The sequence below is a fragment of the Sciurus carolinensis genome, chromosome 7 (assembly GCF_902686445.1).
Source record: "Sciurus carolinensis chromosome 7, mSciCar1.2, whole genome shotgun sequence".
Classification (NCBI taxonomy): Eukaryota; Metazoa; Chordata; class Mammalia; order Rodentia; family Sciuridae; genus Sciurus; species Sciurus carolinensis.
This window is the reverse complement of record NC_062219.1, coordinates 148063473-148080516: the sequence shown is the minus strand read 5'-3', so window position 1 is coordinate 148080516 and position 17044 is coordinate 148063473. Positions and strand designations below refer to the sequence as shown.

General features: G+C 44.5%; 1 protein-coding gene across 10 annotated transcripts in view; it reads left to right on the top strand.

Moving 5' to 3' along the window:
- The first annotated feature begins 3017 nt into the window (after positions 1–3017).
- Positions 3018–17044, top strand: part of Kif13a (kinesin family member 13A) — a 183835-nt gene continuing 169808 nt past the window's right edge. For 3 of the 10 annotated variants that reach the window (XM_047557232.1, XM_047557234.1, XM_047557233.1), the window contains exons 1-2: positions 3020–3258; positions 3514–3604. In XM_047557232.1, the coding sequence (XP_047413188.1) occupies positions 3204–3258; positions 3514–3604 (146 nt within the window). In that variant the 5' untranslated portion in view covers positions 3020–3203. Of the gene's footprint in view, positions 3259–3513; positions 3605–17044 lie in introns of all 10 variants that reach the window. The other 7 variants (XM_047557238.1, XM_047557236.1, XM_047557237.1 and 4 more) reach the window with 4 other exon arrangements.

Sequence of the window (17044 nt, the reverse complement as noted above, 5' to 3'; positions counted from 1 at the left end):
TGGGTTCCACTCCTCTTTATTATTTTATTTTGGTACGAGTGATCAAACCCAGAGGTGCTTAACCACTGAGCCCCAACCCCAGCCCTTTTTAGTTTTTATTTTGAGACAGGGTCTTGGTAAGTTGCATAGGGACTTGTTAAGTTGCTGAGGCCTGGCCTCAATCCTACAATTCTCCTGCCTCAGCCTCTTGAGTTGCTGGGATTACAGGTGTGTGCCAACACATCTGGCTCAGCTCCTCTTTACATGGCATTCAAGCAGTGGATGGATGGTCACTTTGGAGACTGTAGTAGAAGGGTCTAGAAGACCCCCAGAGGTACCTTCCAACTCTAAAAATATATAATTCCCAAGAAGAGGAGCTAAACCCTTTTGAAGAGGAAACATTTAGTAAACTCTTCTTAGAAGTGGTGAGGACGAGTGTTAGGAAAGCAGAAGGGCCACTCTGCACAGGACCAGTGGGAACTGCGTAGCAACCAACTCAGTCACACCCCTTTCACCTTCAGCCCGTTCTCGTCCACTGGTGGAGTTATGGGCCATTACATTACCCGGGCGCTGCCACCGTTGGACTCCCTCCTCCTCACACCCCACTGGCTGCCCCTTCACTAGGGCTTCATTCACACCATGCCCACCTCTCATCTGGGTGGCTACAACCTCTCTGGATAGATAGACCGTTGCCAAATTCATTACACTAAAAGAAGGCCCTGAATAAAATCCATTAAATTCCCACTGCCTTTGGAGCAAAGATGCAATTTCTTAGACTTTCAAGGCTTTCCCGATCTGGCAGAGAATGAAGGAGAAGAAAAGGAGACAGAGATAGAGGATAGAGTTGGGAAGGGGAGAATTCATTAATTCCTATTAATTTCTTTAGACTGCCATCATAAACCACAAACCAGGTGGCATAAAACAACAGCAATTTGTCGTCTCCCAGTTCTAGGAGCTAGACATTCAAGTTCAAGGTGTTAGCAGAACCATATTCCTTCTGAAGATCTAGGTAAGAATCCTTCTTTGCCTCCTTCTAACTGCTGGTATCTCCCAGCAGCCCTTGGCTTGCAGCCACATCAGTCCAATCTTGTCTGTATCTTCACATGGCCTTCTGCCTTGTGTGTGTGCCCATCTCCCTCTTTTTTTTTTTTTTTAAATATTTTTTAGATGTTGATAGACCTTTACTTTATTCATTTATTTATATGTGGTGCTGAGAATTGAACCCAGTGCCTCACACATGCTAGGCAAGCGCTCTACCACTGAGTCACAACCCCAGCTCTCCCTCTTTCTCTTAAAAAGATGCCCTTACCCTAATTCAGTGTGATCACATCTCCATCTGCGAAGACTCTATTTCCAGATAAGCCCACATTCACAGGCACTGGGAGCTGTGATTCGGATGTGTCTTTTTGGGACTACAACTCAACCCCGGACAATTCCTAACTGATGGAAATGACCAGAGCAGTGACCTAGCATAGGGCTGTGAACTTGCTTATGAAATGGTCCTGGGTGAAGTGAAGAATTTCAGGAGAGGTGGAAGATAATATTGAGTTGGACAGGCTAGAGAAGTTTTGAACTCTCAAAGAGCATGCATGATTGAAGGACAGAATTTTAATCTCATGTCAAAATCAATATGGAAGCTGGACGTAGGAGAGATTATTGGAAGTGAAGCTAAGAAGGTCAGTTGACAGATGTCTCCATAGCCCAAAGGTGAGAAAGTAGGCAGAGAAGGGTCTAGGAATTTTTCTTTGTTTTGTCCAGCAGTAGCCAAAGCATGTGTGTTCCATCCTAGGATGCTCAAAACATTGTTGAACAGCTGGACGGATGGACCAAGTAGGCTTGCATCAGTACGGATGGGGAGGAGAAAAAAAATGCAACGGAACCTTCAAGGTGAGAGTGAGAAAGCACTGTCAGGTGTCTGTTAGGTCAGGCTCAAGGGGGTTGCGGGGAGGGGTAGCTAAGTGGTAGAGCGCATGCTTGGCATATGCCAGGCCCTGGGCTCCGCGTGTGCGGGACACGCATAATCAGACTAATCACTTGGCACCTGTTGGAGGCAAACTGAACCCCTCTCATTCTTGCACTACCTGCCACACACTGTCCACCATATGTGTCTCCTGACGTTTCTTCCAGTTTGACCTCTGGAGTGCGGTTCGCAGAAAACTATTCATGGTTGTGTTTGGCACACAGTAGGCCTCAGTACAACTTCCATTAAAGGAATGCACGAATGAATGGATTCCTACGTTTAGGCCAAGTGGAAAGATTCCCTGGATCTCCACTCTGGATTTTAGACTTCTGTGCGTTTCAAAACGCTTGGCACATAGTGAGCACTTGTTGAACCAAACAGAATAAATCCGATTCGCCCAGTTCCGCCCTGGCAGCGCGAGGTCTGCATTTGGCAGGATGACAGAATTCACTGCTATTAAATTCTTATGTAAGAGTTAATGACCCTCGGGCCCACTTGACATCCCTCCCACGACAAGGGACGGGAAAGGAGGCGAGGGCACTATTTACAAACACAGTTTGGGGGTAGAGGCACAGACTCATTTCTCGTATCGGTTCCCCACAGAGACCTTGGAATCCCGCTGCAGGCTGGGCATGGGGCGCAGCGGGGCGGCGAGCCGCGGCTTTCGGGCGAGACGTTTTCGCCCGGCGGGCAAGGCCTGCCCACCTGGCACTGCCTGCGGGAGCCCCGCACTCCGCCCCGGGCTCTGGGTTTGCTGGTGACAGCGGCCCCCGAAGCGGGCTCGAGCTCAGGGCGCCCCCGGGCCCCCGCAGGCGCCGGGCGGCCTCGGCGCGGCGGCCCCACCCGGCGAGACCCGGCGCGCGGCGCGCACTCCGGCCGCCCCGCCACGGTGGGCGCCGCGCCGAGGCGGCCGGGGGAGCGCGGGCCGCGGCGCGGGCGGAAGATGGCGGCTCGGCCGGGCCCCGGGCGGCCGCGAGGGGCCGCGGCGCCGCGCGCTCGGCTGGGCCGGCTCGGCTAGAGCGGCGCCTGGGCCGCGGCGCGGCCTCCTCCCCGCCCGCCCGCCCGCGCCCCGCCCCGCGCCCGCCCCTCCCCGGGCCGCGGCCGTGCCCCGCGTCGCGCTCCCCCGGGATGGCCCGCGCGCCTCGGCGCTGCCTCTCGGAGCACTCGGCGGAGCGGCGGCGGCCGCGCTCGGGGGGCGCGCGGCGGCGGCGGCGGCGGCGGCGCGGCGCGTGAGGCCGCCTCTGGCCGAGCGGGCGCCGCCAACATGTCGGATACCAAGGTAAAAGTTGCCGTCCGGGTCCGGCCCATGAACCGCCGAGGTGAGGAGCTTTCCGCTCGCTTTTATTTCTGCTCGGGCGGGCGGCGGGCGGGGGCAACTTTGGAAACTGCGGGGCGGCGGGGCCGGGGCGGCCGGAGCGCGGCCAGGGCCCGGCGGCGGGCGGAGGCAGCGCCCGCAGCGGCTCGGCCACCCGGCGCCTGGGGCGCCGTCCCCGGCTGGCCGCCTCCCGGGACCGCGCGGCGGGCGGGAGGCGCGGATGCTCGACTTTGCAACGTTGGTGTGCCCTGTGTTTCAGAACTGGAACTGAACACCAAGTGCGTGGTGGAGATGGAAGGGAACCAGACGGTCCTGCACCCTCCTCCTTCGAACACCAAACAGGGAGAAAGGTGAAGCGCGTTCCGAGAGGGCGGTGGGAGGACCCAGCCCGCGGGGTCCTGCAAGTTTGAGCCAGGAAAATGGGAGTGCTCGCTCCTATTGTTAGGAGGGCGGCTTCAAGTTTGTCGCACGCTGCTGTTTGAAGCGGTTGCAAGTCCAAGTTCCTCTCTTCCCTCTGTTTCCCCCACCCCCGCCGCTCCGGTTCCCTCCCATCCCGAGCGGTGTCAGTCAGACCCGGCACTCCGGCCACCGCCAGCATCGGTCAGCTGCGTGCCGGGTGGGCTTCTAGCGAGGGGGGCGTATGGAACCTGGATAATGAGTTCAGTGGTCACATTTTATGGATAAGAAAACTGAGGCCCGAAGTGGCAAGTGACCGGCCCAAGGCCTTCGTGGAATCCAGCGCCGGTGATTCTTTCCTTCTGGACTTCCTTTAGCAGAATTGTTTAGGGACATTGTGTGTAAGATGGGGGTGTGGTGGGGATAAAGCAAAAACAGTCTTGTAGGATGCAGACTCAGGCTGCACCATTTAAAATCTTTTTTTTTTTTTTTTTTTTTTTGTTGGTGCTGAGTAGAGATAATGCCAGAATGTAATGCGCGAATTTTGATTTTCAAGGAAACAAAAGTACCGCCCTGAACTGTGTAGACACTGGAGGGATGTTTAAAAGGGGGCTGCATTTCCTAGATCGCAACATATTTGCATTTGAAAAGTGGTGACTGTTGGATCCTTATTAATTCTGCTGTGTTCCACGCAGCACTATGGGAAAATGCCCTAAAATAATTTGAATATTTGGCATTTTTCTGGTAAGCCCTGGAGAAGAAATGTGTTGGAATTCATTCAGTATGGCAGTTCAGTAACTTGAAAAAAATATAAAAGAAAAACCGGGAGTCTACCAAATTATTTCCTCTTGGAAATGAGTAATGAGTTTGTTTCTAAAAGTCACCTGTTGATTGACAAGCTACAATGTAGTAATTTTGCTCTTAAGAGATTTTCATTGAAGAGAGACTCTGAAGTAGTGTTTGTTACTTTATTGCTAAAGGAGGCAGCTGCTGGTATTCAATAATAATGTGGCTGCTCAGGCCCAATTTTTGCTAAATTTGGGGAATGACGTTATGAAGAGGTAAGATTGGGATTCTTTGCTTTTTGTGTTGAGCCTAGCAATTTTATCTAATTTGCCAACATGTTGCTACCCTTAGCAGATTCTTATGGTGATATTAAATAGCTCAATTAAATTTAAAATGTTATGTTAAATACTTTTAAGTACTGGATTTATCCTTGCACAGTATTTTTAGATGCATTTAAAATATTTTGTGGTATTTTTAGATATAGCAGAATAGATAGTATATTTCATGATGATAGTAAGTAAACTCACTAAGTTAAAATATTTACAGATTAAATTATATGACAATACCGAAGTCCACCCCTTCCCCTCAAAAAGGGGTACTGTTTTATTATTTCAGAAAAAAAAATTTTTTTTTTTTGATGGGTTAGATCCTTCAAGTCTGTCTGGAAAACAGGTATAACATTTTAACTCCTGTAGTTGCTGCTTCTGTTTTCCTAGCTGGGATGGCACCTTCTCCTTGTCACTCCATAGGAGCACTACTGTTAGCTACTCTTTAATGAAACAAAGCCTTGTCATTTGTGCAGAGAAACAGGCTTAATTTTTGTGGAGTATGGATAGAATTTATAACTGTGGACTGTGCTAAATAATCAGTTGATCATTTTTAGGGCTGCCACATTAGTTGCTGATCAACTATTTTCAGTAAAGATTTTAAAGATGATTTTGGTATTTATTCCATTGACTTTCTTATTGGGACAGCCCCTGTCTGGAGCTATGAGATGAACATTGAAATATGGGTGTTCTCATTCATCCTGTGACATGTGATGCTTTGTGTTGGTGGATGGGGCCCTTTTTGTGGGATTCTGCTGTGTCCTGGCCATTCCATTTATAAGCAGGAGAGTCAACTCACTCCTTGTAGATACTACTTGCAGATGAAAATTACTGTCTTTGCATGGGTGAAGACACCAAGTGCATTTTGATTTCCATTAGGCAGTTTGGTTCATGTTTCTTCAGGGAGCTTTCCCTTAAAGCAACAGTGCTTTTAAAAATAGAAACAATTACTCCCTTGGGCTCAGGGTTGATTAATTGCAGTAGCACTTCATGTTATATTTGCAATTCATTTCTATCATTTGCTTTTGGATAGAGCTCAGGGTAGGGCAAGTGTGAACCAATAGTATACTGAGAATATTATTATTTCTTATACCTAGAGATCCAAGTTTTAAAGTGTAAATAATATTGGCCAAATTGTGTCAAATTGAGAATTACTATTTTTCTGAAAGTTGCAAGAAATTACCAATGCTTTAGTCATGTGTGGAAATTCAGTTACTGGGTAAAAGTTTTCAGTCTTACCAGCAAGAGCAAGTGAGAATGCACTGACTTCCAGAAAAAGAAACAGTCTTAGCTTTCTTAATGTTAACCCTTTATGGATTCAAAGCCCAGACTGCTTAGTTAGGACCAAAAGATCAGAGAACTTCTGAGGGTAAAGACATTTTTTTTTCTGGTGCTGAAATTCTAAGATTATAATACATTACCTAGGTCCAGGTTAAGAGTTGACTGGAACAGTAAGACATATAAATTTGTTTCTTAAAATAACATTGCCTTGCTATTCAGGAGCATTTACAGAGTTCATATGAATATTATGCTTGGCACAGGGTATCCAGAGATAACTTCAGGTCTGCTGCCTATGGTTCTCAACTTAAGAGTTGTGGGAAGAAAGATGAAAAAAATATTTAAAATACAATGTGGTAATTACATGGGTATATACTTTTGCTGTTATACGTACCTTATTATTTGGACATTCCCTGCTTCCTCTCCTGTCTTGCCCTGAGGCTGTGAGCTTCCTGAAGGCAGGTACCTTGTACCCTTTGTGCCCTATATCCCGGCACAGGGCCTGGCATGGAGCAGGTGCTCCGCACCTGTCTCCAGAGAGATGTGAGCACTGGAGAAGGACTAGGCAAGCCCCTCAGGTTCTGGCGGCCTGCAGAGACAGGTGGCATTTGCACTGGTCTTGTGCATGCCAGCAGTGTCTGTTCACTTTTGCAAGGTGGGGTAAAGGCCTTTGTCAATAAAAATGAAAGCGTGCCTACCACTGATTACTTCTGGATGATTATACTGTGTGAGTCTGAACACGGGGTGAGGAAACAAGGCCATTTGCTGGGGGGGACAAGAATCCCTAGGGTGCCCGAGTGGGTAGAATAGAAAGTGAAAAGTCTTCCTCTCACTCCTGCTGTCTCCTACTCTCCTCATCTTACCTTCTGGAAAAAAGATTATCAAAGTCATTTATTTCTCATGCATTTTCTGGCATATATAGTCTGTTGACATACATATGCAGTCAGTATACCTTGCATGTATACACATGTATACATATACATGTATCTTAACAAATGCTTTTTTTATTGTTCAATACCCACATATATAGAAGACTCACCCTTTCTGACATCTTATATGGGTGATTTTTGTGTTTCTTTTTCCCCCTAGTGCTGGGGAGCGAACCCAGGGTCTTGGGCTTGCGAGGCAAGCACTCTGCTACTAAACTATGCCTCTCGCTCCATAGTGGTAGGGTTTGTTTTTTTGTTCGTTGGTTTTTTTAAATATAGTTCATTGGCCTAAGAATCCGATCCTTATAACTTTTGGAAAGTGAAGCTTTCTTAGGAAAGAGCATGATGGAACTTGCTTTCTACAGGAATTTGTCATTATTTTATGTAAGTGAATTGTAAGCATCCAAAGTAAAGCATGCACCTAGCAGAAGTAAGAAGAAAATATTGGGCTTAATATGGGCTCTTAGTTAAAGAACATCAGAGTCTTATACTTCTGATTTTTTTCCACTCTGCAGGGTGTGGAGTGTACCTTGCAGAGTCTGAGGAAGAGTCCCGTGGGAGAAAGACACCCCTTGGTCACCTGCATGTATATTTTCTGGTTTATACCTCTGTGTTTTTATTTCCAAGCTGACTTCACTTGCCACTCCAAAGTCTTCTAGGGTATTTCCTCCTGTTCAAGGGTCTCTGTAGACCAAAAATTTAAAAATTAGTGAAAGTCACACAAAATTAGAAATGTAAATCACCTAAGAAACTGTAATATTCCACATTATCAAATCCTTTTCAGGGCTTTGAGTTGTTTTCTGTGTTGTTACTCTTCTCTCTGGCTTTATCATAGAGTATATTATACAAAAGTAAAGGAGTTTTAGGTTTCACTACTAGAGAGGTGTGCATTCTTCAAGCATGGCATTAGTGGGATTTTTAAGGAGTATCACAGTGGGATGTTTTTATTAGCTGACAATGTCTTCAGTTTGTTTGAAAATAAAGGTACATGGAAATCTCTCTTAAAAACAAGTTCGAGAATATAGCTCAGTTTGTAAAGTGCTTGCCTGTCAAGCACAAGGCCTTGGGTTCAATCATCAGCTCTGCAAAAAAAAAAAAAAAAAAAAAAAGTTTGAAAGCAATTATAATGCAGTATAGTTTAGAGTGATTTGAAAATTATTTTTGATACAGTCCACGTTTCAAAATGCATTTGACATTATAAACCCATGTATGCATATATGTGCATTTTAAAGGATCATGGAAGTATAGTTCTAAATATACAGTGTCTTTATTCTCTTCTGTTCATTTAAAACATGGTAGTTGTGTAATCCAGTGACTTGGGAGGCTGAGGCAGGAGGATCACTAGTTCTAGGCCAGCCTCAGCAACTTGGTGAGGCCCTAAGCAACTTAGAGAGACCCTGTCTCAAAATAAAAGGGTTGGGAATGTGGCTCAGTGGTAAAGTGCTCTGGGTTAAATCCCTTGTGCCAAAACAGAACAAAAAGATGGTTGTGACTTACCTGTGATTTCACAACCCACTAATGAGTCACAAACGGATAATTTGAAAACACAGGTTTAGTGGGTAAGAGTTTGGGCTTTGTTTCAGTTTTCTTATGTTGTTCTTTTTTAAATCAGTGTAAAGAAGTCATAATTTATAAAGTTCTATAATTTGTAAATGTTAATAGTAAAAGCAAAAAAGAAAAAAAGCCTCTTCTTCATTTCTTTCCCCAGAGGCAACCAACCATTTTTAGTGGTTTTAGTTCATTCTTTTGGAATTTCCCTCCCTATTTCTGAACGAGATACTGGTAGTGCTACTTTTTGATCTGATCTTTCACCCCTACCCCTGGAGTCTTTCTGTCTCTTTCTACCATATAGCACCTTTGGTTGGATCAGTATTTGGTGTTTACATAATTTATATTGACCACGCAAGACACTGTTTACAGTTGAACCTTGTACAGTCGAACTCTGTCTTACCAGACTTCTTATGTTCCCTGGAGTGACTGGTTCTTTTTCTTTCTTTAGTTTACTTATTTTTTCTGTGAATTCAGCAAACTGTCAGTCTCTTGACCAAATCTCCTCTCAAGACCTGCCCATCCAGGTGTGCGCTCAGGGTCAGATCCGAGGCTTCTCCTCCGCCCTCTGACGGGCTTCTTTAGGAACTGGTGTCTGTCTCTGCTGGGAGCAGCTGTCTGTCCTTGGGCTCCCCTTCACCATCATCTCGGGGTTCCTTTTACATCTCTGTGGAATCTGCGTTTCCTTTGTTTCCCTTTTCTTTCTTGATTTACTGCCTGGGTTTTGTAGAGCTCCTTCCATAGCTTCCTGAGAAAGCGTGCTTGGGAGGAAGGTTTTTTGAACACTTGATTAGTATTTGGTATTTACATGATTTATATTGACCTCACTGATCCACCCACTTACCTCATTGATAGTTTGCATAGGTATCAAATCTTGCTTTAAAGACCTCATTCCAATGCCTTTTATCTTCCAGTGATTCTGGTGAGAAGTTGTTTGAATTTCTAATCTTTTGGATGCCACCTAGTTTTTTCCTTTTTGAATCTCATGGGATAGTCTTTACTTTCCTATTTTTGTGAAATCACAGTGGGCCTTTTTTGTGTGCGTTGCGTGGTACTAGCCTGGAATCGAATTCAGGGCCTCTTCCCTGCTAGGCGAGTGCTCTACCACTTGGCTACATCTCCAGCCCTTTTCAAATTTCATTTGAGATAGTCTTGCTGGGTTGCTGAGGCTGATCTCAAATTTGCAGTTCTCAGGCTTCAGGGTGTGTACTACTGTTCCTGCTAAGAGTTTTGACCTGGAAGCTCACATTCTGACAGAAATTCTTGAATTATTTCATTGACAGATTTTTCTTCTTTATGATCTTCGTTCTTTTCCAGAACACCTATTTGGACATGGTGTTTCCTGAACTGGTTCTTTAGTGGTTTTATTTTTTCATTCTACTTCTATTTCTATTTTCTATTTCTAGTCTCTCTGTCCTGCCTTCTTCCTTTATCTCCCAACCCTTATGTTTAATTTATCTTTTCTGCTATTATAGTTGTAATTTGCAAGAGCTCTTTTCCTGGTCTCTCTTTTTCTTTCTTTCTTTTTTTTTTTTTAATAGCATTCTATTCGTGTTTCTCAGTTGTGGTGTCTTCTGTCGAAGAACATCCGTGATACTTTTCTTTGTATAGTCTGCTTTTTTTCTTTTTCCTAAAGTGCACAGCTTTGTTTGTTCTGGTCTCTTTTATCTTCTGGATTTTTCTCAGATGTCCCAGTATCTCAGCTAGGCTCTGGGGGTTCTGTAGGACAAGGACTATGTGGGATTTCTTTTTGTATTTTCAGTACTTAGATTCAATAATTTGCAGCACACCGAAAACATTTTGTAAATTCTCTCTGCAATGACTATTTATTATTATAATTAAAAATGCCTGTCAAATCCCTTTTCCATTTAACTTGCAGCAAAAAAATAAAAAGAATCATTTCCTTTTTCATAAGAGGATAGATAAATGCCAGAATCGAACATAGTTGCTGCTATAGACAGCTTTTAATTGCCCACATCCGTGAAGGTAATTAGCTGTTAGGACAAGATGCTGCGGGGGGTTGGGAAGGTGGGGAGGACAATTTTTAATCATAATTTTTCATCACTGTTGCAAAAACTTGGTGTTAAGAAGTTTGTCCACTCTAAGAGGTGTGTGTCTATTGGACCAGGGGAAATTGTCATGAGAAATTTTCAGAATACCAAGTTGGCTTCTTATCACCCTACCACTTAGCTTTTTCTGGCAAAATCTAGCAGGAGAGAGGAAGGAAATTTGGATTGTTTCTAGTTGGCAATAAAATTACACCTGCCAAGCACTCCTGTTTTTAGAAAAATTCATAGACACAAGTTCCTCCTAAATAGTGGCATCCCAAAGACTCCAGGGTTCTCAGAATTACACAAGTTATGTCACTTCTTCTCAGGTCTTCCCCAGAGCCAGTACGCACAGGTCTGTATGTGTTCAGAATATACAGGAGTTTTCAAAAGACTCCCTGCAAAGGGAACAAAAAGCAGAGAAGTCAAGGAGACCGGTAGAAACACTTTGGATTACTTTGTGTCTTGACAGTGAAAGAAGTTTATTGACAACAGCTCTGTCATCAACCAAGAGTGATTTATTTATATGAGACTCAGGAACTGTCTTTATAAAAAAAGATCACTCTACCAAATATTTCTGGAAATTTACATTACATTCCTCCTCCTTGGAAATTAGTTTTTTGGGCATTTTACCTTCCAACATCTAGATGGAAACTAAGCACATGCAAAAACGTCAGGTTTTCACATCTTTAAAATTCGTAAAATAATGCATGATTCTTATCTTGGATTGTAGACCTCAGTTTCCGAAGGAAAAGTACAGAGGAGAGCCCTCCTAGACCCTCAGGAGAACCTGGGAGTCCAAGCCTGGGGCTTGACTGAACCTAGTGATGAGTCCCTGTTACTGTGAAGTCAGCACTCAGTGTGTCATTGATAAAGTAGAACTGCTTTACCAAATTCTTCTTTCAATGAATTTTTCACATCAAAGCACAATTGTGTTATCTTTCTAAAAATTGCTTCCATACTTTAAAATGTTTTTTACCTAAGTGACTTTATAAGGAGCATGGCAGAAACAAGGGGCAGAGGAGAGTCCTTGTCCTACCAAGCCCAACAAAACAATCATTCTTAATTTTCCTCTGCCTTCTTCTTGTCCTTGCCCATGTAATGTAAATATTTGTGTTTAGTGCTTCTCCCGTTTATATTTTGTCATGCTACATAGCTTTCACAGTTTTAACTTTCATAATTGAATGTAGTCTGTTGAATCTCCTAATTTGTAACCATTTCCCTATTTTTAGACCTCAGGGCTGTTTCTCTTAGCAATTATAAAAACAGCATCTTTTCAGAATCCATGCTTATTAATTGAAAGGCATATCTTCTCAAGCTTGTTAACCCAAAAACCTATTTTTTAAATTCTGTGACAACATAAGCCAATTTTCTTTTGCTATAATGAAGCTCAAAGTTGATGATTTTTAGATTTTGAGTCTGAGAGGGGAGATGGAAAGGATGATTTGGGGGGACAGTAAGAAGACAAGCTTCCATCAATCCCTCAGTTGAACTTGGAGATTTGAGTGTGCTTGGGAACCCTGTGGAGGGCCCCAGCCCTAAGGTTGGAACTCAGTAGGTCTGGGGTGGGCCTCGAGAATGTGCATCTCCAACCAGTTCCTGGGAGAAACTGGTGCCTGGTAGTGCAGGACCAAACCTCGAGGAACTAACCTAGACCAGCATGGTCTAACAACATTTTCACTTGTAATGGAAATGTTCTCTATTTCCACTGTCTAACATGGCTACCGCTAACTTTATGTGATTATTGAAAGGTGGTGAGTGGGACTGAGGAACTGGATTTTAAACTTTATTATTTTTCTTTGATATAAATAGCTGCATGTGACAGGCGGATACTGCATTGAATAGTGCAGGTCTAGACAGTGGTCCTCAACACTGACCCCACGTTAGCATCACCTGGGGCCTGGGTTCCACCCTTGCAGATTCTAGCTTCCTTGGGCATACTACACTTTGGACACTGGGGTTTTTAAAAAGCTTTCCCAGTGTTCCACTTAATATTGTTGCTTAACAAACCATTCCCAAACTCAGGAGTCTACAACAACCATTTTCTTAAGCCCAAGGGTCGATTCGGGGATCCAGGTGGGGCAAAGTAGATATTACTTTTCTCTGCTTCATGGTGTCCAGAGGCGTAGCCACCTGCAGACTTGACCAGGATGCATGTCCAAGAAAATTAACAGCTTCTACAACTAGCTCTGATCAAACAGCTTTAATTAAATTATACTTCTTTTTCTTAACTCACAGGCTTGGCACTTGATTCTCATGAGTGGCCAAGGTTGAAAACCCAGTTTCACAACTTAAGGGCCAACTAGCCAGGAGTGTCTAATTAAAATGCCTCATTATTTGTTTTTACTGGTACGGCAGGGAGGGGGGTTTGTATCTAGGAGTGGGTACTTGCCTGTCCTTTTGCCTGATAGACTTGCTGGGAAGCACAGTTTCTTTTTCCAGTTTTAGCCTTGTGGGCTCCAGTTCCGGGATCCCCATGGATCCCTGGGGGCCCCGCCCATGCAGACGAGGGGATCTGGGCCTTGGAGAAGCAGAATGGGGTAGCGAATGGAGTGGGAATGCAGGGTGCCGCCTGGTTCTGCCAGCAACACAGGCTGTATCCCTGAGCTAGCTGGGGATGGATTGCGTTAGCCTCTGAAGCTTTTTCATCTTTAAAACTGAGGGCTGGACTACTTGGTTTCAAAGCACCCCTCTGGCCTCCCAAGTTCTGACATTTAGATTTCTCCCAATTTACTTAATTAAGCACTAGGTTGAGTCAAAGTAGATCACATCTATAAGGATTGCAGTGGTTCCAGCTTACTTCTTGTCAGGGCGTTAGGGGAACCGGGGAGGTCAGCATGGCTGGTCTTGGGAGCCTCTGTTAGCCTGCAGTCGCTGACGCCAGGGTTGAGGTGTCAGGTGAAGTAAGACAGCGCCAACTCCAGATATCGAAGTCTTTATCAGCTAGCTGGTGACGGGCCTGGCTCCTCACAGGCACTGTGCAGGCTCCCACCATGGACTTGTTTGCCTGTAGGACATTATAAACATCATTGGATTTGGAACTTTTCAGTTAGTTTTCATCTAGCATTGTGTGTGTGTGTGTGTGTGTGTGTGTGTGTGTGTGTGTGTGTGCACGCGCTGTGCAGGGTGGGGTTGGTGGGCGGTGATGGTTAAGCCTTCCTGGCAGATGACCGCCGTATGTCTGGGGTGGAGACGGGGCATTTCCAGAGCTGTGAGCATGAAGCTCCCTTGGGCAGCCTGCTTTATTTCTGAGTGTTCCGGGACCCCCTGCCCGGCTCCGGTCGATGCCAGTGCTTCCTGTCTTCCACCGTGGGATGAACTCCATCCGTGTGCGCCTCCTCTCTGGTTGCCCTCGTCCCCTTACTTTTGAAAGCAGGGTGGGGTTACTGACTCCACGTGGCCCTTCAGAGTCTGGTCTGCAGGTGTGATAGGAGCTTTGCTGCTGTCAGAGGAGGGAGGCCAGAGGCTGGAGCAGAGCATCTGCTTGCCCTTCCCTGAGGGGAAGAGCCTTCCTGTTTTAAAAGACAGGGGACAGGAAGGACGCCTTTGAGGAAAGGGAAGCGTTTGCCTTTTCTGTCGGCTCTTTGTGTTGTCTGGAAGAGACTCTCCCTAGACTGGACACCCACCATCAGTGACCACAAATATCCACATTGCTCAGGCAGGGAGTCCCAGAGGAGGATCGGGAGGGGCGAGTGATGGTGGAATGCACAGGAGTTCTTTTGTGAACAGATTTGTCCCAATTTGTGGAAGAGCCATGTGTAGTTTGTTGAAAAGATTAACAGGCTTTTAAATACACATATGTTCTGGCCAGGCATAGTGGTGCACACCTGTAATTGCAGCAACTTGGGAGGCCAAGGCAGGAGGATGGCAGGTTCAAGGCCAGCCTCCACAACATAGTGAGACCCTGGGATATAACTCAGTGGTAGAGCACCCCTGGGTTAAAAAAAAATCTATACATACACACCTGTTCTGGGGTTGATTAAAACAGTGCTCACAATTGATTTTTGTACCCACCTCTCTTACTAGCCCAGCTAAATAGAATGTGCAAAGAGATGTAGCTGAACTTGCAGTTGTGACGGGAACATTTTAAATTGTAAGGTTTTAAGTGGAATAGGGTTTTGTTTTTGTTTTTCCTATTTATTCTCTATCCTTAAGTACTTCTATTTATGTAGTTAATTAAAGTGTGTTCACCGTGCAAATTGAACAGAACGGTTACGTGGTTCCTGGTTACATTGTCACGTTGAGAAGGATCCTCACAATTGCTGTTTCAAGGGTGGTGTTTTGAGTAAGGAGGGAGGAGTGTGGTGATAGGGGATGTTTATCAAGATCCTGGTGTTGAATTTGAGCAGCCTTATTCAGTTTTAAACATCTGCTTTTGAAGCTAGAGTTACGGTACAAATAGGTAACTTTAGCATGGTCAAGCCACTTTGGTTTTCTGAAGCCTTGAAGCAGGGCTGGCTTGGGTAGAGTAGTATTCCTTTCTTCAGGATGACAGTTTGGTCTACATTTTCATAATGAATTATGCAGTGGAAATAAATTTTCCAAAATTGCTGGTCTGCTGTAACCCTAAGGGACTTTTTTTTTTTTTTTTTTTTTTTTTTTTTTTTTTAAGTTCTCCAGCTAGGTTTTTATTTAACTAGTTTTCCTCAAGAGTGACTTCCAGCTATCCTTGCTCATTGGTTCCCAGACTTGAGAATTTAGAGGATGATGGGAATACATACTTGGATAAAGAGTTTCCATCTTCTTTTAAATGTGCCCAGTAAGTGAACTAAATACAACACCACCGTATCTTGATACCTTATTTAATAAAATAAAGGACAGTTTAACACCAGAATGGGAGGAAAGATATAATCTCAGAATTTAAACATAGGATGCATTTAATTTTGTTAAAAACATAGCACTTTAATTTTCCCCTCACCTGGGAATTGATGGAAACATTACCACAGGTAACCCCTGAACTGTGAAGTGTGATTAGAAATCCTTGGTATCTCTGATGTCTAATATTCTGTCATCTGCTAGAGTTTTGAGCCTCTTGAACTCTTTTGATCCTTCAGGTAAATGTATATTATAAATTGTTAAAGAATGCTCCTCACCACCCATAAAAACTGACTATGCTGGCAGGTGGCACATGCCTTTTGTTTAGGTACTTGGGTGGCAGAGGGTCACTTGAGCCCAAGAGTTGGGGACTAGTCTGGGCAACATAGTAAGACCCGATTTCTCTCTCTCTCTCTCTCTCTGTCTCTCTCTTTGTTATCAGGGATCGAATCCAGGGGCGCTTAACCACTGAGTCACATCCCAGCCCTTTTTATTTTTTATTTTGAGACAGTGTCTTGCTAAGTTGCTTAGGGTCTTGCTGAACTGCTGAGGCTGGCTTTGAACTTGCAATTCTCCTGCCTCAGCCTCCCAAGCTGCTGGGATTACAGTGTGGGCCACCACCATGCTTGGCCTAAGACCCCATCTCAAGGGGGAAATAAAACCCCAAGAATACCAGAGTCCCCCTTATTTGTTTAAATGGCAGGTTATATGTTTGTTTTCATAGTTTGATTATTGAAAAAAGCCTTGATGATCATTTAAGAAGTCAGCCCAAATAAAATTCAAGAATTTTAAGTATTGTAGGTTATTGAGGATAGGTTGAGTGTCGCTTATCTGAAGCGTTTGGGATCAGAAGTGTTTTGATTTGACTTTTTCAGGTTCTGGAGTATTTACAAATATCTAAAGAGATATCTTGGGGATGGAATTCGAGTCTAAACACGAAGTGCGTTTGTGGTTCCGGCGCACCTTCCACACTTGGCTCGAAGGCCGTTTTAAGTGATGTTTTTGTGCTCTGAGTTCTGCTGTGAACCATCACGTGAAGTCAGGTGTGAGTTTTCCACCTGTGGCATCATGCGGACTAGGAAGGCTCCATCTGTATCTGAGCCCCAGCTTTTTTGATGGATGAAGAGAAATTTCATATCTGCCTTTTGCAGTGTTTTTGAAGACATCAGTGGAATATAAATAAATAATTTTATAAAACACCATCAAATGGTCAGGAGCGTTGAATGGGGAGATAACTGCTTCCTTGAATGTGAAATCTGGGGCAAATCCCTTAACTCCCTGTGCCTTGGTTTCCTCGTCTGTAGAGCTGGGATAATTGAAGTACAGACTGTAGGGTCATGAGGGGTTACTGTGCTGACAGTTTTATCCTTTTTACTACCTGGGACACTTGAAGATTGTTGACTTGGCTTTGTTTTTGATATTGCTTCTTACTCATCCAGGTTTTAAGAAAGGAAGTTTCTTTTTAGTACCTAAAAAAAACCAACCAACCAAACAAACAAACAAAAAAACGGTCTCAGAATTTCATTTTTAGGTCCCATGCTTTTCGGATGACTTTTTGTCTAAAGGGGCTGATTTCATGGCTGTGCGTTGGGAAGACTGCTTTGGGAGGTCGGTCAGGCACGTGCGGCTTCTCAGCTGCCAGGGGCACAGGAACACTGCTTTGC